This window comes from Piliocolobus tephrosceles, chromosome 4, assembly GCF_002776525.5.
Source record: "Piliocolobus tephrosceles isolate RC106 chromosome 4, ASM277652v3, whole genome shotgun sequence".
NCBI classification, from domain to species: domain Eukaryota; kingdom Metazoa; phylum Chordata; class Mammalia; order Primates; family Cercopithecidae; genus Piliocolobus; species Piliocolobus tephrosceles.
This window is the reverse complement of record NC_045437.1, coordinates 38,368,585-38,389,493: the sequence shown is the minus strand read 5'-3', so window position 1 is coordinate 38,389,493 and position 20,909 is coordinate 38,368,585. Positions and strand designations below refer to the sequence as shown.

At 39.9% G+C, this 20,909-nt stretch overlaps 2 protein-coding genes across 2 annotated transcripts in view; both read left to right on the top strand.

The window, feature by feature from the left end:
* DAB2 (DAB adaptor protein 2) overlaps positions 1 to 1,950 on the top strand; it is a 53,634-nt gene extending 51,684 nt beyond the window's left edge. The window contains exon 15 of the mRNA XM_023216467.2: positions 212 to 1,950. The gene's annotated coding sequence lies outside the window, so the exon portion shown is untranslated. The remainder of the gene's footprint in view (positions 1 to 211) is intronic.
* Positions 1,951 to 9,293: 7,343 nt separating this feature from the next.
* C9 (complement C9) overlaps positions 9,294 to 20,909 on the top strand; it is an 87,516-nt gene continuing 75,900 nt past the window's right edge. Inside the window, exon 1 of the mRNA XM_023216468.3 lies at positions 9,294 to 9,458. Within this exon, the coding sequence (XP_023072236.2) occupies positions 9,382 to 9,458 (77 nt within the window). The 5' untranslated portion in view covers positions 9,294 to 9,381. The remainder of the gene's footprint in view (positions 9,459 to 20,909) is intronic.

Below are 20,909 nucleotides of genomic sequence, written 5' to 3'. Positions count from 1 at the left end.
GGGATCTCTCATGGGATAAAATAACTAACATTGTTGAGTGCTTGCGCTAATCATTTTATTAGATGCTCTACATTTATCATCTTCATCAATCCTCACATCAGCCCTAGGAGATACTATTACTGACATCTTTAATAATGACTTGATATTTAATACATCGATATTCAGTTCAAAATTTTAATCACAGGTTTCTTTCTTCTCCATACCTCTCTAGGAACTTGGTCTGCAAACCATCCGGAGGAATAAAAAGGTTGGCCTTAGTAGTCAAAAACAAAGCTGATAGCCAGACATGTCCTGATTTCTGCCTTTGATATATTATCTGTTGCCTTATTTCTGGTTGCCTCTTCTACCTGTAAAATGCTTTTCACTTTCTGTCAAGGTTAAAGCTAAACTGAATCTATGGCTTTAATTAAATTAAGATCCTAAACTCTCTAGCTTAATTGTAAATGAAGTACAGTAGTTTTCCTACTGAACCCTTCCTATTGAGTCCCTGGAACATTCTAGAACACCTGCCTTCTACCCTCTGGTTGGGAGATGCAGCCACCACATCCCTTCATCTCATAGTGTTTTGAATAAATTTTCAAATCCTTATTGTTCAAAGTTGTTCGGGGGTTCTGTTTCAGAGCATAAAGCCTAAAGGTTATGGTAGAACAAGGCACCTTCTTAAAAGAAATCTTGCTTCAGACCATCAGTTACAGAGAACTTCTAAAGTAAAACTGAAGCAACTACAACTTCTCCTTAGACACTTTGGAATCTAACCACTTAAGGACCTTTTTAAAAAGATAGCTTCTCTTCTTTCTGAAGATCAATTTCTCCCAAGGCCAAGATTGTCCTTTTCTCCCATCTCTTGCTAGCCATTGCAAATGAGGGAAGAGCATTATTCATCTCTCCTCTCCTTTTTTTCCTGATTCTTGTTTCAGTCAGTTTTGCTCCTGGTTTCAAGTAGCCTTACCACCCTTTCACAAGCAACAGAGATTCTCACAGGGCAAAAAAAAAAAAAAAAAAAAAAAAAAAAAATCTAATGATTCACAGACAGCTCTGGAGTCTCTCTTCATTCTTGGTAATTGCTAGTCCCAAGAACTAGAATTGCAAATGGGCACAACTTATATCCTTCCTGTGGAAGAGGAGGCCATTCTCTTGAGCTGAAGTTCCAGAAGAGCAGTTAATGTTCAAGAGAAATTGAACTCAACTCAGCAACAAAGGACTCTATTTTGCAGAGCAACATATCAGCTAAATGTGATTGTGCCAAACACATTAGGTGCTTATTTGGGGTCGTGCTAGGCCTTTAACAAGTAACTGGAAAATCTTCTTGCAGCCACAATCTTATCATCATTAGTAGGAAGATGAGTGGGGAGGAAAAAGTTGTAGAACAAATGTTTGGAGTCACCATTGAAAATCTAATGTCTGCAATATTTTTCTCCTCGTAACTTGGAAACGTTCCCAGTTCATTTTCAGTCCTGTTGTGAGCACAATTCTGAAGGGTTTATTCTTGTCAAAATAAGTTTGTTTTGTTTCGTTTATGTTGGGTTTTTAATGTTGTCTCTTGACCCTTAATGCTCAGGTTCTTGTGGGAGTTCATCAACCATATCCAATGTTACCTTGAGGGGGAAGTAGAGGGTGATGCTCAGAAGCTAAACAAGACAGTGGCCACATGACCCTCTATTGACTAGCCCCAAGTAGAAAGTCCTGTGGTTTTATGTTTAATGGTAATAGCTGATCATATATGGCATAATTTTTTACCAGCTTCCTACTCAGTCACTATAAACACAGACTTGAAATAGTACTTTAAATGTCCAAATACCTAAATGTGGTAACTATTTCTAGGTAGTTGAATTTTTGAAAGTCATGATCAGCCACACAACTGTTTTGTACATACTTATTTTCTCATGCACTTTTCTGTATGCAAATAAAGCTATAAATTTACTCATTTCAATAAACTGGAGTGGCAGAATATCGTGTGGTACCATCGGTTTATTCTACCTGCTTTGAGTTGACATTAGAGGCAAGCTATAAAACATACCAGTCTGAAGTGGAGAAAATGTTAGCTATCATGCATTCTGGATTGTCACAACAATGAAGAGAAAGTGGAAATCCATGAAATAGGACCGTGAGTAAATTACCATCTGATCTATTTCAGCATCTTCTTCTCTCTCAAACCCACACACACTCCCTTTCTGGGAGTGTAAGGAAGACTAGTAGACCTGTACCAGAACAACCTCAGCTTAAATCACTCATTAGTGCACTATTGGTTCATGCCTTTTACCCTTGGCTGCCTCTTGCTTTTTTATTCAGTCATATTTGACCTCACCAAGACACAACTGTGTGGACTGCTCTAGGCTGACATAGGCCCCTCTGGAGAGCTGTTGCATGAGATGAGCGGGCTGATGAACAGATGTTTTTAGCATTAGGATGCTCTTAAACTCTCTCACCTAGTATAAAAGTTCAAGGTGCTCATTCATTTTAAAAAGACCTGCAACTACAAGAAAGAGAATCCCAAGGTGGGCTTTGCTTGGATGTAGAAGTCTTGGTGTTAAACCTAACTTCTCTGAGGAATAAGACAACATTTTGGGGAAGGGTTATCTATTGGTGTATAATATTTTGGAATGTTCCTTATTTCTGCCTTACCTTTCTCCTTGACCGAAACATTTGATCTCTTTCTAACAATAGTGAGGTGGAATAGAAATACACTCCATACAAAAGCAGGTTCCAGGAGAACTGAAAGTAAGCCACAGATGAGTTAGAGAAGGCTGCTGATAAGAACATGTTGCACAAATTATCTGGCTTATCCAGGTATTCTGCAATGCATCTAACCCATTGAGCCTGTGTGTTAGCTCCACGTGGTTTAATCTGTGAGATCTTGCCAAAGGGTAACTTGCTGTTGTGTACAAGAGGAGGACATTCCTTTCAGTGCAGTACGAACTACTGTTGATCAAGCAGAGAGCGGCAGTTACTGAAGTGTCCCTGCAAAGTGGAAACACAACTGTTCCTTATACAGTCGGCTCTCCTAACCTCAGATTTCACAGGTGCAGATTCAACCAGCCACAAGAGGAAAGTATGTGAATAGAAAATACAATAAAATAAAAATAATGCAGCAATTAAAATAATACAAATAAAAACAATCCAGCATAACAACTATTTACACAGCATTTATATTAGTTATTATAAGTAATCTATAAATAATTTGAAGTGTATGAGAGAATGTACATAGGTTATATGCCAATTTATATGAGGGACCTGAGTATCCACAGATTTTGGTATCTGCAGGAACTAATCCTCCACAGATACCAAGGGATAACTAATTTATTGAATAAGCAGTGGTATTCACACCTGTGTGCCAGAAGTTCCGCTTTTCATGGTGACCCTATTATCTTGGAAAGAGAGTTTCCTTTTCATATCAAATATATCTAAGCTAAAAGCTGAACTTTAACAGCCAGCATACCCCTAAATTTCTCACATAAAAGCAATACAAAGGGCTGAGGTATAGACTTTCCCAAGATGATCTTGCATCTGTGAAGTACTTTACCATTTATGCAAAATAACTTTATTCCATTGATGCCATTCATACTCCTTTGAGGTGGGATCTGTTGTTGTAAGTCCTACTCAGGCAAGACTGACATCCATGCTTTAAAAAAAGCTGCACTCTACCCCAACTCTTAAGGGAGTGTTTTTCACAGTATTTTATTATAACATTGTGTGTTATAGTAGAGATCCTTTCATCCATTGATCTCAGACTTTACCATCAAAATAATAACTGTGGTGTCTAGAGAGAGCCAGAGGGTAATTTTGTGTCTTTCCTGAGGTGGAAGCAAAAGAAAAAGGCGGGGGTGGGGGGGAGTGGGGGAAACAGAGGATGTAGCTAACTCAGGAGTTTGGTTGGCCGTGGAATAACCTGATGAGTGAGGACTCTGACCCATATTCCCGGAATAGGTTTAATACAAAATCCAGGAAAAGATAGGAGCTGCCCCAAAGCCCCTGGTAAATATTTAAGCTATTACCATTTGAGGAGGTTGCTAAAAAACAAAACAAATAATTATTGCTGGGAAATGATATGTTTTGAGCTAATTCCCTTCTGCTAAAAATAATTAAAACTCATGTTGTAGGCTGATATGACCAACAGGGACATGTACAAGGCTATGTACTGGCAGCAGCTCTGTTAACACGTCGTAATTACAGCAATGCTGATGGACAAGGGCCAGCCATTTGTCATCTCACTTGATGAGAGGCCAAGCCCCTCATTTGCCCTTGCTTGGAATTGTGTCCTGTATTTAATTACTAAACCTCTACCACGTACTGAAATCATACAAGTGCTTGTCTCCAGCAAGACCATGGTGTGGGCTGCTCAGTGGCAAAGAAACTGGCCTTCTGCAGAGATGAAAGATGAGGTTGTTAAAAATGGAAGGAAAAAAAAAAGCCCAACTCTGAAATTCTTTATGACTAAGTTTTCCTCGTGATATTGGTTGTGGAGTTTTCTCTCAACTCTTCATTCACGTGGTTGATTTCAATCATTATTTTATCTTACTTATAAGAAAGCAGAAGCATTGCTGCTCTCAAAGTTACAGGGTAACCTGACTGGGCTGGAATTGACTGGAGGATGCTTCTGGGGTGTGTCTGATGCTGCCTCCACTTGTACCTACTTAGACTAATTGATCACCATAGAAATGGGGTATAGCAGAGGGCTGAATGGAATTAAGATAAATATTGATAGAGTTGGCAAAATCAGAAAAGAGGAGGGCAGAGAGGCACCCATGAAAATACTGAAATGACTGGAGAAGAGGCTGGAGTCTGAGTGGGGAGGGAGTCATACAAATAGTCAAGAGTATTGGTGAACAAAAGGGTAGGACATGGCATAGACAGACACTGAGAACCTCAAAAGAGAAGAGGATTGTGCTGAGTCTTCCTTTAAAATGAAATGCTATAATGTAATCAAGTGTGCCCTACATAGTTGCATGTGATGGTAAACAGATCTAAGCCACAGGAATCCTTATTACTGTAAAGGGACAGCCAGACTTCCATCACCTCGACTGAACTTCACAAACAGCTCCAGAACCACTCAGTAGAGAAATTTGTTCTTTCCTCCTTCATTATAAAAGAGCTCATCTGAAAGTGCTAGAAGGAAAATGGCACAGGACCAGCAAGGAAGAGAGCTGGGCTCTGATGCTTCCCCTGCCCTAACCATTCGACCTTAAGGACAAGGATGTCATTTTCCCAATCCGCATTCATTCATTCATCTGTTAGTGCTTGTAATTCATAAATGTGCTAGACGCAGTGCTAGATGTGAGGGGCATAACAGCAAATAAGACACACCTAAAACCTGCAATTGACGGTGATCTCCAAGTTCTCTCTATTCAATGAGTCTAGTTATCTCCACTGACTACACGTTGTAAGTGGAAGCCCTAAAATTTCACTGTGGTATTGTGAAACCTGTGGATCTTTCGACAGTCGGAAAGAAACAGCTATGGAATGGGGCAGGCATTCCTAATGAGATCCCTGTACACAAAGATCCCTTTACTTATTGCTAAACGACTTTCAAGAAACAGCTTCCATCACTATAAAAGAGCCAAATGGAAATGATCCTCAACACATATCAAATCAGTAAAAATTAAGTGTTTCTGCCTGCAGGTCAGAGTTTTAATGTACATATGCCTGTGTCTGCCTTAAAAACTGGGTAAAGTATTATTAAGCAAAAAACTTAGTTCACTATCACAAAGTTCCCAAGAAAATTGAAACCAAGAAGGAAACAAACGGCAACTGATTGGTGAAAACCCTCGGCAGAGTGGAAAACCCTGGAATCAGAGTTTAAAGACATGGTTTGTTCAAATCTCACCCCTGCCTCTTCTGTGTATGTAGCCTTGCAGGTATTTCTCTGAGCCTCATCTGTGACACTAGAATAAAAGCTTACCTTCTATGGAGTTGACAGGACTCAGTAAGAAATTTTATAGTAAAGTACCCTATAAGCAACATGACATAGTTAAAATAATAACAATAGTAGTGATAGCAAGGTAGGAAAAGCCTGAGAGGTGGAGCCAGATATAGCAAGTACAAATTTGCGGTTACTCATCCCTGGCTGATGCTGGACAAATGATGTAATCTCAGTGTGTCTCCATTTCCTCAGCTGTAAAACAGGTTATTTTGAGGACTAAATGAAATTGCATATATATATATATATATGGCCTGACACATATTAGAAGTTCAATAAACATTTATTTTGTAATTTGGAAGCCTTTAAGAGCTATACAAATGAAAATGTTATTATGTTCACTACTCTAGTCTAACGCATGATGATGCTTTATTTCTGTGATATACACACAGAAACGTAAGCCTCATTTCAAATCATGTCAGACACATGATAAATGCTAAGGACAAGAAAGAGTTAAAAGCATTATAAAAATGTAAAGCATATTATTCATATATTTTATATATTTATATAATATATAGATTATATATTATAAGTATGCATTATAGTATGTAATATATTATTATATACTATATCTTATAATTATATAATTTATAATATGTAATATACAATATAATTTGGCTCTGTGTCCTCACTCAAATCTCATCTCAAATTGTAATCCCCACATGTTGAGGGAGGGACCTGGTGGGAGGTGATTGGATCAAGGGGACAGTTTCCCCTGTGCTGGTTTTGTGATAGTGAGTGAATTCTCATGAGAGCTAATAGTTTGTTTTTGAGACGAAATCTCGCTCTCGTCCCCCAGGCTGGAGTGTGACAGCGCAATCTTGGCTTACTGCAACCTCCGCCTCCTGGGTTCAAGTAATTATCCTGCCTCAGCCTCCCAAGTAACTGAGATTACAGGCGCCTGCCACCACGCCCAGCTAATTTTTGTATTTTTAGTAGAGACAGGGTTTCACCATGTTGGCCAGGCTGGTCTCGAACACCTGACCTCAGGTGATCTGCCCACCTGGGTCTCCCGAAGTGCTGGGATTATAGGCGTGAGCCACCGTGCCAGTCAGGTAGTATCTTTGTAGCAGCGTGAAAATGGACTAATACATTATATATTGCCAATATATAATATATAATTAATATGCTATTAGTATACTTTATTGCTCTCATTATTTTTCTACATTACATTTAACCTGAACTACGGTGATAAAATAAATACAACTGAGCAATTCAGAAAAGCCCCCTATTCAAACTAGTCAGCCAAAAATATTCCCTCTCTCCCTCATCCCCCTTCCATTGATTTAGTCTCCAAAGAGACAGGTGATTTGTCAATCTTCAGTTAACATCAACTTATCAAGTCTAATCATCACAATTTCTAATCAATTAGCATCAAATCTAGTTAGTATAAAGCATCCCATTCTGACTGCTTTTCTGTCTTTATTTCCGTAATTATCTTGATAGGGTCCAGAGAGGCCTCTTAAGAGCCCTCAACATTGCTACAGCATTTTTCTTTTTTTGAGACTGAGTCTCACTCTGATGTCCAGGCTGGAGTGCAGTGGTGCCATCTTGGCTCACTGCAACCTTTGACTCCCAGGATCAAGTAATTTTCATGTTTCAGCCTCCCAAGTAGCTGGGATTACAGGAGCACACCACAGTAGAGATGAAGTTTCACCATCTTGACCAGGCTGGTCTCAAACTCCTGACGTCAAGTGATCCGCCCGTGTCTGCCTCCCAAAGTGCTGGGATTATAGGGGTGCGCCACTGTGCCTGCCCTGCTACAGCATATTTGACAGAGTTGTACTGTTTCCAAATGTAGCCCACCTGTTATTAGCCAAGACTCACAGGAAGTGTCTTTCAGGCATGGACTCATCCCATGACATAGTTACAAGAGTTGTGGCACCCATTCGAATCATCTTGTTACTTGGCAGTTCTGCATGGCCTACACTCCACAGCAAGCTCAGGAAGAGGTGAGATCGGTCCCATTAAAGACCTCAAGTTCTCTGCATAAAAAGGAGAGGGGCCAAGAAAGTGGGTGAAAGTAGATACCTTTTACATCAGGTAGGAACATCAGTGGAAAAGGTAAGGCAGTACTGGACAAAATAGCTGTATATTCTGTCTTCCCTCAACCCCACCCCTTGTTTTGCAGGTCTTTATATGTGCTAATGTTTGAAATTTACCTATAGGTAATAACAATACTGATGAAGTCCCTTTAAGAACTATATCCAGAGATATCTGATGTCCTTCTTCTCAAGGTAGTCATCCTCAATCTCAACCCTGGCTACATGTTAGAATGAACCACAAAAGCATGATTTTGAAAGCATGGATGCAGGGTGTCATCACAAGTCAATTAACTTAGAGCTGAGCGGACAGCGGGCAGCCATCACTACTGTTCTCAAGAGTCCCCAGGTCATTCTATTTTTGCAGTCAATGCTTTAAGAGCAGTTGTGATGTTCACATTCTCTGATGTTCCCAAAAATGCACTGCTCTTCCCACAAGTGCTGGGAAGCGTGAAATGTGAGGGGGAAATTCTTTTTCATGGGCAGGAACAAGTTTTCTATCTCAGATTCTATCTTGTTGACATGTGTGATGCTGAGATAAGGAGACCAGTCTTTCTGGTGGATACCCTTAATGCCTTCAGGAGTTTACATCTCATTCTTCAAAATGTTCCACTCTGCCTATAAGGAAAGCCAGGATTGTAAATGCATTTGCTCACATGGAAATAACCCACATAGCCCATTTGCAGATTAAAAAAAAAAAAAAAAAAAAAAAAAAGAAGCATCTACGTCTGTGCCATCCTTTCCATTAAGTGCAGTTCTCTACTAACTTTGACTTTATGCCTCCATGAGAAGCATCCACAGGCTTTTTTTTCTCCAAAATTGCATACTCCTTCATCTTCCACCCAACCCCTCGAGTCTTGCAAAATAAGAACTGCTGGGGGTTCTTCATTTTTGTTTCTGTTTTTTTTTTTTTTTGCCAGAATTTTGCTCTTGTTGCCCAGGCTGGAGTTCAGTGGCCCCACCTTGGCTCACTGCAACCTCTGCCTCCCAGATTCAAGCGATCCTTCTGCCTCAGCCTCCAAAGTAGCTGGGATTAGAGGAGCCCACCACCATGCCTGGCTAATTTTTTGTATTTTTAGTAGAGATGGGGTTTCACCATGTTTGCCAGGCTGGTCTCGAACTCCTGACGTCAGGTGATCCGGCCTTTGTTTCCGTTTCACACAGCACTGCTCCCCATCTTAGAGATTTCAGCATTCACAGGCCCATTGCCCTACATCTACTTGTCGTCAATATGAGAAAGCAGGAGGCCAAGAATTACAAAAATGATTCTCCTTTGGTTGGACTTCAGTACCCAGGCCACCCAAATTGACAAAAACCCTGAATGCAGACAAACAATACTTGTTCCCTGTCCTCTGGCCCTTTGCAAATAAATGCCTTACCCGACCTGCTCTGCCACCCCACTCGTAGCCACCCAGCAAGAACAGCATGTCAGCCTGCTGGAGCTTTGTAGCTGCAATCTGCATTTTAGAAATAAGCGTCCTCACAGCAGAGTACATGCCCAGGTGAGTCAGTTACGTTTCTGCTTGTCGCTGGAAGTTTCTTGTAGGATTAGCATTTCAAGGTCTTTTTAGCAGCAAAGTACATAACAGTGTTAATCCACATTGCAATATACAGAGCCCTAGCATTTAAACTTTGAAAAAAGATAAGAAAATACATAGGGTGCATCTTTGCAAGTTTTCTATGGAAATCTGCTGCTGTTTCTGGGTATTTATTTTCAACAAGACACTCAAATGTTAAGATTGAGTTATTCTTTAAATATTTGGAATTATAAAATAAAGCTTGTTTTCACCAGTGTGTGGTAAATGGGTTTATTAGTGCCTGATGTCTAAGAAGTTTAAAATTAAGGAAATTAATCTTTCCCTTACTCTGCCTCAATGTCTGACCCCTTTAACATTTGGATACATCACCCTTTTGCCTCCACGTTAGGCAAAGGTTAACTATGTTGTTTCTTTTCCTTGATATCCTGAGTTGTGTTCAGAGGCATGCGTTTTGTTTAGAGCCACTTGGGATTTAGGTCGTATTTCTTCCATTCCAGAATTGTGGTGATGCAGACCTGTCACTCAGGCTTTGACCAAAGACACTTTTTCTCCTTTTTCTCTGATCCTAATCGGGAATGCAAAGCCTATGGCAAGTCACGCAGGAAACAAATCACCCAGATAATAAGTGTTTATTGAACACCTACACTGTACCGAGAAATGGTGGAGGTTGGGGTCACATGAGGCATCCTTCCTTCCAACCTGGAGTCATGGGAGTAGACATCGAACTGTGTAATTCAATACAGGATGATCTGTCCTGGTGAAAGTACTGAAATATTCCTCACTTCAGCAGTATGGCTGGGGGGACATGTCTGCCCAGGCCCTGTTCCTCTGCTCAGACATAACCATAATCTGCTTCCAATTCCCCGTTGGTCATTTGACTCTTGGCTTACCCAAATGCTGTTTTGAACTTTGATGTCTGTCTCCAGTACATCTTCGCTTGCCTCTTGGCTGCAGTTGGAGGCCATCATTCAGACTGGGCTCCACTCACCAAGTGGGTTATTCACAGGGCAGCATCTTTCAGGAGGGGGCACCGAGAAGTGCTAGACAGAGAAACATGGGCCCTGCATCCAGTGCTCGACCAGACCGTTCCTTCATCCCTCCTCTTTCCATATTATCTGTAAAGCATTGTACCATTCAGGACATATTTTTGTTTAGTGGGTATCTGGGCACAAAAGGAATGTGGAAAGGCAGTTCCTCCAAGTTGCTTTAGCTCTCTTGAACTTCACCTGACCCTGTCTTAAGCTAAAAAAATAATAATAATAATAATAATTCAGACAACCCACATTCCTAGATTGCAGCTCCTGCTGATCAAAAATGAGAGGCTGTGGGGAAGCTTCTATTGCTTTGAAGTGCGTACCCCCTGGGTCCTGGCCACACTCAGCTGTTTCAGGGAGAACCGGAAAGCCCCCTTAGCTGGACCCCAGCTCCAGCAGCTGCACAGCTGAGTTCGGTTTGGCTTCGTGGGCTCCCATTGCTATGCCCTCTTGAGTTTGCCCGGGTTGCCCTGCTCTGAACACTCTGTGCTTTGCCCTTTGACGGGGGTTGAAGTCAAAACAGAGTGTTCAGAGCCCTCAGTCATGAAGTGAGATGATTTGTTTGAATAATAGCTAACTGAAAATTGCAAAATAACTTTTAAAAATATAAATTTACCCTCAGAATAAAGCATTCCTCTGAAGCTAGACTTCCCATGCTCAGGTCGAGGCCCTATTACTTACCAACAGTGTCGGTTTGGGCAGGTTGCTTGGCCTTTCTGTACCTGGGTTCCCTCGTCTGTAAGATGTGGTTTTATTTATGTTCTGGGACTACCGTAACAAAGCACCACAAGCTGGATGGCTTCAAACAAAAGAAATGTATTGTCTCACAGTTCTGGAGGCTAGAAGTCTGAAATCAAGGTGTTGGCAGGGCTGTGCTCCCTCAGATATTCTGGGAAGGGTCCCTCCTAGTTTCTGGCGGTGGCCAGCACTCCCTTGTATTTTGTTTTTTGGTTTCAGGTCTCTCATTTCAGTCTCTGTCTCTATCATCACAAGGCCATCTTCACATCATCTTCCCATTGTGTGTGTCTTTATAACAATGTCCCCTTTTTAAAAGGACACCAGTCAGATTGGATTAGGACCCACCCTAACGATGTCATTTTAACGTCATTACCTCTGCAAAGACCCTATTTCCAAATAAGGTCCCAATATTATTTGATACTTAAGACCAGATAATTATCTGGGGTTTAGGACTTCAACATATCTTTCAGGGACGGCGGGCAGACACAATTCAACTCGTCACAGTGGTAATGATAACATCTATCTAATGAGGTTTTTGTTGTGAACATTAAATAGGTATACATGTAATGTACTTATGACATCTGTGCCTGGTGCATGGTAAGAACTTAATAAATGTCAGGTATTTAAAAAAATAATAACTTTGCTGTGCTTTCACTTTGATATCTTTCTTGTTTAGGAAGGAAGGGTTGGAATTACAGCTAGCCTTCAGGGCTCTCCCATGGCTGAAGACATCTTACGCCACAGCTACAGTGACCTATTATTACTGGAGAACTGTCAGGGATTTCTAGCTACTGTTTTTTTCTTTTCTTTTTTCTTCATCTTTTTTTTTTTTTTAAACCAAGATTAATGTGCCCATGAGAACTGGCCATGAGGGGGACATCATCTCTTATGTTTCTCAAGGTAGACCATCAATGTTAAAAACCACCCTGAGAGTAGATTAGTAGCTCAGAGCACTGCTTCTGGAGCCAGGCAGCCTGGACTTGATCCCAGGCACCACAATCTACTGGCTCTGCGCCTTAAGTAAATTCTTTAACTTCTCTAAACCTGTCCCTCACCTGCTAAGTGGGAAAAATAATGTGTCCCGCTGTGAGGAATACCTGAGATAACAAAAACAACATGCTTACACAGTGCCAGGTAAACAGGAAGTGCTCTGTGAGTGTACCTATCAGTACTTTTTCTCTCTAATTTGTAAATAACAAAATATGCACGTGGTTCAAAGATCAAAAATAAAACAAGGTACACATTGAATATCTTACTTTCCCCACTCATGACTTTCTGTGAGGTTTGCATTATTATATGTTAAGTATATTAAAGTATGTATAAAGTGTTTTAAAAACACTTCTTCACTCCCACCTGATCCTACATCTATGTGACAGGTTGTCACATATATGAGTTTCTGAGTATCCTTCCAGTAGTTCTTTTGTAGATTTAAACCATAGACTCATATGTAATCTTATTCTCTCCCAGTCTTTCACAAATGATAATCATATTATATATACTATCTTTTACTTTCCCCATTTTTTTTTTTATGGCATATCCTGGATAACTTTCTGAGTCAGTATGAGAGAGCTTCCTCATTCTCATAGCTGATTAATTCTTACTGATGAACATTTGGGTGTTTCCGATCTTTTGCACTAGAAATAATTTTGCAATGAATATCCTTGTTTATGTATCATTCTATAAGTGGTTAGGTATACCTGAGGATTAATTCCCAGAGTGATCTGAGTCAAAAGCTAATCACTTTGTGACAGTGCTAAAATTGCCCTATTATACAAATATTTTGCATTTTCACCAGCAGGGTAAGAGAGTACTTGTTTCTCACAGCCTTGCCACAGCAACTGTAGGCCAACCTTTTGATATTTGTCAACCTCATAGGTTTAAAAAAAAAAAAGTTATTTCGGCATGGTTTTAATTTGCCTTTCTCTTATTGAGTCAGGTTGCACATTTTTTCATACACTTAAAGGCCATATGTATGTTTTTCTTTGCGAACTATTCATTTCCTTTGTCCATTGTTCTATTGAGTCTCCTATCTTTCTCTTACATGTTTCTATGATCAAGTCGTAAATTAGTCTTGTCTCTGATATGAATTACAAATATTTTTCCCTGTTTGTCATTCCTCCTTTGACTTTACGTGGTATGTTTTAGTGGAGTTGTTTTCATATTTAATTTATTCTTCACTTTTTAAATAGCTAAGGCGTAGTAGACTGGGGATTAGAAGGCCTGAAAGTGACTAGTTACCTGGGCTCTGGAGAGAAGTTGTGTGGGTTTCACTTCCTACTCTGCCACCAAGTAGCTGCTGTCTAATCTGAGGGCAATTCCTTACCATCTCTGTGGCTCAGGTCCTCATCTTTAAAGTGTAATAATAATAATAGTAGTAGATATTTAAGGGATGATATAAGAATTAAGTGAGATGATAATATAAAGGCTTAAGGGAAGAATTCCTGACACATATAAGCTCTCACAAATGTTAGCAATTATTATTTAATTTATTTTAATTCAATTTATCTCAACAATCTGGAAAATATCCAAACATTCATTAATAGAAAAGTTTTGGATATCCAACAAACTGAAGATATTTAAAATGTCACTTTTGCCTCCTACTTTGGTTATATTCTCCTAAGTTTTTCATTTTTATATTCCATGCAAGTGAACAGATGTTTATTTATGAACTACATTTGGCCAAATAGGATAATTTGTTTACTTGTCCATTTAACACAACAAACAGTTATCAACTTTGTCAGATGAGCCAGACATTGCGTCAGGAACTGTAGTATAATGTTGAACACATTACAGAGGATCCCTGCCCTCACTGGGCTTACAATCTAATGAGGAATGCTAACAAGGAAATGGCAATTGCAGCTCAGTCAAGTGCCCTTGTTGCACCTCAGCCAAGTGAGGTCTGTGATGCTCCTGTGAAGCTTCCCCAGTCTACTTGCATACTGGCTTCCTCTGCTCTAGCCTAATCGAGGACTTTGTTCCTATAATTCTTCCACTTTTCTCCTGTAGCATCAATACCTCCCTTTTACTGAATCATTCTCAGTGGCATACAAACATGTTGTAACTTTAAAAAAAAAGTTGGCGCATTTCTCCACATTACTCTAGACCCACTCCCTTGCTTCCAGCCTCATGGTATGAAATACCCTCTTATATTCTGACATCACATCTATATCTATGGTAAAACACCACTTATATGCTGACATCCCCACATCTATACCTATGGTGAAATACCACTTAGACTCTGACAACCCCCACATCTGTATCTCAAGTGCAATTGCTTCCCTGAGCCCAGTGACCAACTGCATAGTCAACATCTCTTCTTGAAAAATCTAATAGGCATCCCAAACATAACATGTCTGGAGAATACCTGTTGATTTCTCTACTCGTCTCTACCCACCCTGCACTACCATTTATCAAATTACTCAGATTAAAACCTGGGACTCATACCTGACACCTCTATGTGCGTCATTCTCACTTGCAACTTAACAGTGAGTCCTGTTGGTACTATATTTAAACATATCCTAAACCTGATTGCTTTTTGCTATCTCCATGGGCACCACTCACTCCAGCCCAAATCACTATTATTTCTTGCCTGCCTCCATTTTTGTCCACTCCCCGGTAGTCAATTCTCCATCCAGCAACCACGGAAATCATTGGAAAACACAAACCTGCGTGTTATTTCTGCTCTCCAACTCCTCTAAGTATTCCCAGCAAGCTCAGACTCAAGTTCAAATGCCTGTCCATGGCCTGCAAGGTAGAGCTGCGCCCTTCCCTGTTCCCCAGGGGCATTCGCACTCTCTTTTTTGCTCACTCTACTCTAACACCATGCCTGCTGTGCCTCCAACATGCCACATCAGTGCCTTGCACTTATTTTTCCCTTAGCTTGGAAAACTTTATCCAGACCCTCACAGAGCTTCCTCTCTAAATTCATTCGGACCTTAATGGACTATCACCTTCTACTCTTTTTTTTTTTTTTTTTTTTCTGTGTAACAACCCGTTCCAAAATAGTATCTTAAAAGAATAGCAATTATTTCCTTTGCTCATAAATCCAGGGGTTGCCTGGGCTCAGTTGAGTGGTTCTCATGGATCTCCCACATAGGTGTAGTCAGATGGTGGCTGGGGCTGGGGTCATCTTGGTGGCTTATTCACTCACATGTCTGTCACCTGGGCCGGGAAGACTCAGTCAGCTGGGCAGCTGAACAACTGGGTATCCTTAGGAACCTCTCTCTCTCTCCACCCCCCTGCTCGTAGGTGGCTTCCTACACAGTGGTGAAAGACTTTCAGAGCAAATATCTTTTGATAAACCAGCAGAATTAGTATGGCCTTTTGTAACCCAGCCTTAAAATTCATACAGTGTTACTTCCTCTGCCTTCTACTCATCAAGTTTGTCACAAAGGCCCAGCCAACTTCAATAGAAGCACACATAAACCCTACTTTTGATGGGAAGAGTGTTAAAGCATTGCTGGACATATTTTAAAAGCACTACACCACCTCTGAGAGGATTCTTTCATTGCCTTCCCTCCCAACTCCAGTCCTAGGGCACTCTCTATCCTCTTATCCAGCCTGCTTTGTTTTCCTTCATAACTCACATGTCTTAAGAAATATTGCATGTTGCATTTTCTAGCATACTTGCTTATTATATCTCACCCACTCGAGTGTAGGCCCCATGATGGCAAGGACATTGTCTTGCAGCCTTAGCCACTAGAACAATTTCTGACATGTACCAGGTCCTCAGTAAATGTTGGTGACCCTTGGCTCATTTAAAGCACATGAGAGAAGCTCTGAAATAAGAGTTGAGAAATCAGGAAAGGTTCTTTAAAAACTTAGTGTTGGACACTGCTGTTATATTATCTTTTCATATTGATGAGTTGCATGAACTAAAGAAACTGTCATATCCATTGGTTAAAAATGTAGTCCTAATTAGCTTGCATTTCTCCACTCAGAGGAGCCACATTATCATATTTATTGACAAAAAGTTTCCTTCATAAAGTAAGTGCTTTCCTGCCTGGGCCTACCACAAAGTATCCTGGAATTCGAGGTGCTACTGAGGCTTTCTTTTTCTAAAACTGGAAACTTTTCTTCGTGGCAGGATAATAGGACCAGGGGTATATCAATGACCCTTCGTTTAATGCATTTCTGGCCCAGAGGTAGATCTCCTGTCACGTTGATGTACATCACTTTGATCTAGGAAGTGACTTTCAAACTGGGATTGAAACACTTGGAGATATGTTTTATTTGATAAAACATTTCATCTAAGAATCCAGAAAGTGCTTTACAAATACTTCTCCACTCAGCCTAATAGCACAGCAGGGTGATAGGCAGGTGGTAAGTGTTGTACATATGCAGTCCTTGAACTACAAAAGATGATCTGCTGAGTGAGTTAAGTGGTCTGAGGAGGGGGTGTTGGACTCAGAGGATGAAAGACAGAAGAAGCTAGTCAAGATCACCTATATTCTTTCTTGGCAATTGTGCAGCATGTTTTTTCAATAATATATTCTTTTTGCATGACTTGTCATTCTCTCTGAACAATTCCCATGAGCTCTGCCTTTACTGTGCTTCCAGTGAGCCAGGTACCTGGGACAGTGAAAGCAAAACAAGCAGGTGATAAAACAATTTTCAATTTATTTCTGCCTAGTTTGACATCATTTAGGTGTAAGCTTAAAATAGGTCCAGGCAAGAGTCAGGTTGTCCAACTGACATGCTTTGCCTGGGGCTGCTATATGTTTAAAAATACTTGCATTTTTGTTAACTTGCTGTATCTCAAGATGTCTACAAGTCATGAGGCTATTAGATGCAGAAATTAGTAAATATTCTATGACCACTCAGCTTATTTCAAAGAGGAATTAGGTTGGGGGGAAAAAGCCAGCACAGGAAACAGGGAAATATTGCACTGAACTAAGTGCTAAGAGTTGTCAAGTCTAGACCCAGTTTTCTACTAACTTCAACTTTGGATAAGTAGTATAATTCTTCATTTTTAGTTTCCCATCTATAAAAAAGAACTAGTAATGCTTACAAACTTTACCAAGAAAAGGTAAATGAGAAAGGTTTAAGGAGAAAACGAGCTTTGAAAATTGTCTAGTAAAATGAATAGACAAATATAAGGTTTTACTTAATCAAAATCATTTATGAATGTTATGGGCTGAATGAATTGTATCTCCCCCCCTCCGCCCCCACCATCTCATATGTTGAAGTTCTAACCCCCAATACCTGTTAATGTGACTATATTTGCAGTTAAGGCCTTTAAAAAGGTAATTAAGTTAAAATGAGGTCGTTAGGGTGGGCCTTAATCCAATATGACTGGTGTCCTTATAAGAAGAGGAAATTTGAACACAGACACCAGGCAAGGCCGTGTGAAGACACAGGGAGAAGATGGCCATATACAAGCCAAGGAGTGGGACCTCAGTTGGAGTCAACACAACCATATCTTGGTTTCAGACTTCTAGCCTCTAGAATTGCAAGAAAATAAATTTCTGTTGCTTAAGGCACCCAGTCTGTGGTACTTTATTATGGAGGCCATAGAAAACTCATACACTGAGCTTAACATCCAGAGAATGTAAGTCCTACTCTCAGGGCAAGAGATTGATATATAAGAACCTTCCTATGGAGATAAATGAATCATTCAGGGAGTGAATTCAAATCATAGTCTGCGAGATCAATAAAAGATCAAAGGCAAAGATCTGGTGCTTTGTACCCCAAGTGTGAATCACACTTTTAATTTAAAAAAAAAAAAAGGAGTCCTTGGGTTAGAAGCTAAGAAGGAAGTAAATAAATGTACGTATAATCAACGTGGGCCTATTATTATTGCAAATGATGTTAGAGAACTGTCTAGAGGCAATGCCAGTATCATTGGAGCAGGATCTAGTCACTTATGTGTGGGGAAGATGAACCACCCTGGCTGGGTTCTAGATTTATCCAATAATGGACTGTAACTCACTCTGGAGTATTTGCAGTGAGTTTACCTTCCATGCATGATTCTCCAGTCTGTACAGTATCCTCTGGACCAGCATTCATTGAGGCTTTTCTGGTGGCAGGTGAGAAAGATGGAATTTCTGGAACCAAGGAAGTAATCTATCTTGGGGAAATGTTGAAACAAAATGTTAACATATTCATCTAGGTAAATGACAAACACAAAAATGATAGATGAAAACAGATAATCCAGTTTAAGGCAACAGCACTAATACCGGAGAAAACACACATTAAAAAGATTCATAGAAATGTTAATAGAGCCTAGAGGAATTCCTGAAACCAATGATGTTCCAATGAGGTTCCTTTACCTCCTAGTGTAATTTAGTTTTCTATGTACATATTCTTATAGCATCTTGTTCTCATATTTCATTTAATTAAGTATTTACTCACTTATTCACTCATCTATTCGTTCATCAATTATTTATTAATTTACTATTACTGGCTATGCATGGGGGTTACAATGGTGTTCAAAACAACAAAACAAAACAAAAACCATGATCCTCAAACTAACTAGCTAGAGTTTACATTCTAGCTAAAAATACCAGTGAGCTTGGGGACATTTCTGTTTTGTTCAGCTTGAATATCAAATACCTGGAACATAGTAGGTACTCAGAAAGGATACCAGCTCAGTGACAATTTTAGGTCTATGGTGGTTTCAATCTTGGGTAATGACATACTGAGTACCCCATACCTACTTGAGGTCCACCCTTGAGATATCATGTATTTCCACCAGATGTTGCCAAGCAATGTTTCTCAACATTGTTTGAACATGAGAATCACCGGGGTAACTTTTTAAAAACCTTGATACCTAGAGACCATCCTCAGAGAGCTTGATTTAATCAGTATAGAATAGGGATCACAATTTTACAAATCCTATTTTTAATATCTAAGGATTATGATATGTACCTGGTATTGAGACCTACTGCTATAGAGCATTAAGGTGTATGTCCTACACCTTAATGTATTGCCTCTTGACGAGGCCTGTCAGTTCCAGATGAGGCTGTAGTTTTATGGAAACAGTCTAGCAGAGAATTTCTTAACCATGTGGTTTCAGATATGCACTAGTACTCAGACTTCCAAGAAAGCAGTTTCTTCTAGAAGTTTTGGCATCCTATGTAATATATTTTTAGCCTACAATTTTAGAAGATAGAAGCTCATCACACCTCCTGATATTCTGGAAGGTGTAGGCAAGGGCCAGGCTTACAAAAATGCCACCTCCAGCCAGGAAGCCTGCCTTGCAATCCTTGCTCAAAAACTATGTGGATGATTCCCCAGGAGCTCACACCCTAGAGAGATACAGGCCTAGATTTGGCCAAAACCCCATGACTAAGGACTTCCTTCCCCCTCTTTCAATTATTCAATTATTCATTTTAAAAAGCCCTTCCTGAGTACCTATTAAGTTCCAGGTATTTGATATTCAAGCTGAACAAAACAGGAAAGTCCCCAAGCTCACTGGTATTTTTAGCTAAAATGTAAACTTCTACTTTGGGGATCATGTGTTTGGTTTTGTTTTGTTTTGAACACCATTGTATCTCCCATGCTTAGCCAATAATAGGAAATTAATACATATTTGATGAATGAATAGATAAATGATGAGTGAATAATTAATTCAGTGAAATATGAGAACAAGATGCTATAAAAATATGTACATAGAAAACTAAATTACACCAGGAGGTTAAGGCGGATTCTCAGAAAAAAAAATAATGTGTGTCCAAGATGAGATCAATGTAGTGAATAACGAATAGCATGGTTAAAAGCCTGAAGACATGAGAAAAAGTGGCTTGTCTTGAAATTTTAATGTTCAGTGTAGCTGGAGCTTAAGTGGAGAAAAGTAAAGTTGGAGAATTAGGAAGGAGGTAGGCCATGTAGAGCTCTATAGGCAATGTGCGTTTGTTTCCTATCACAGCTGTAACAAATTACTACAAACCTAGTGGCTTAAAACACAAATTTATTATCTAACAGTTCTAGAAGTCAGAAAATTGAATTAAGTTTCACTGGGCTAAAATCAAGGTGCCAGCAGGGCTGGATTCCTTTCTGGAGGCTCTAAAGAAAAATCATGTCCTTACTATTCCCAGATTCTACAGCTGCCTGTGCTTCTTGGCTCATTGCCCTCTTCTTCCATCTTCAGAGCCAGCAACAGCAGGTGGAATCCCTTTTCATGCTTTGAATTTCTCCTGCCTTTTCTGTCTTCACATCTCTCTCATCCACTCTTCTCCTTTAACGAGCCCGTGTAATCAGAGTGGGCCCAACCAAATAATACAGGATGATCTCCCCATAATCACATTTGGAAAGCCCCCTTTGCCACATAAGGCAACATATTCACAGGTACCAGGAATTGGAACAGGGATATCTTTGAGAGTTGTTTTTCTGCCTATTGCATTATGTTTAAAAAAACTTAGACTTCATCACAAGAGTGGTGGGAAGCTACTGAAGGTTTCTGGTAACTGAATGGTAAGATCAAATTTGATTTTTAAAAGACCCCTCTGGATGCCTTGTGGAAACTGAATTAGAGAGTAATTTTTGTAGTCATCTAGGAGATATATAAGGTTGGTGTAGACAAGAAAAACCATCTGAAAGAGATGAAGAGAATGGATGGGTTTGAGAGTCATTTACAAGACTGTAAACAACAAATTTTTGTTGATGGTATAGATGAGGACTGAAGTGCAAGATGAGACAAGTA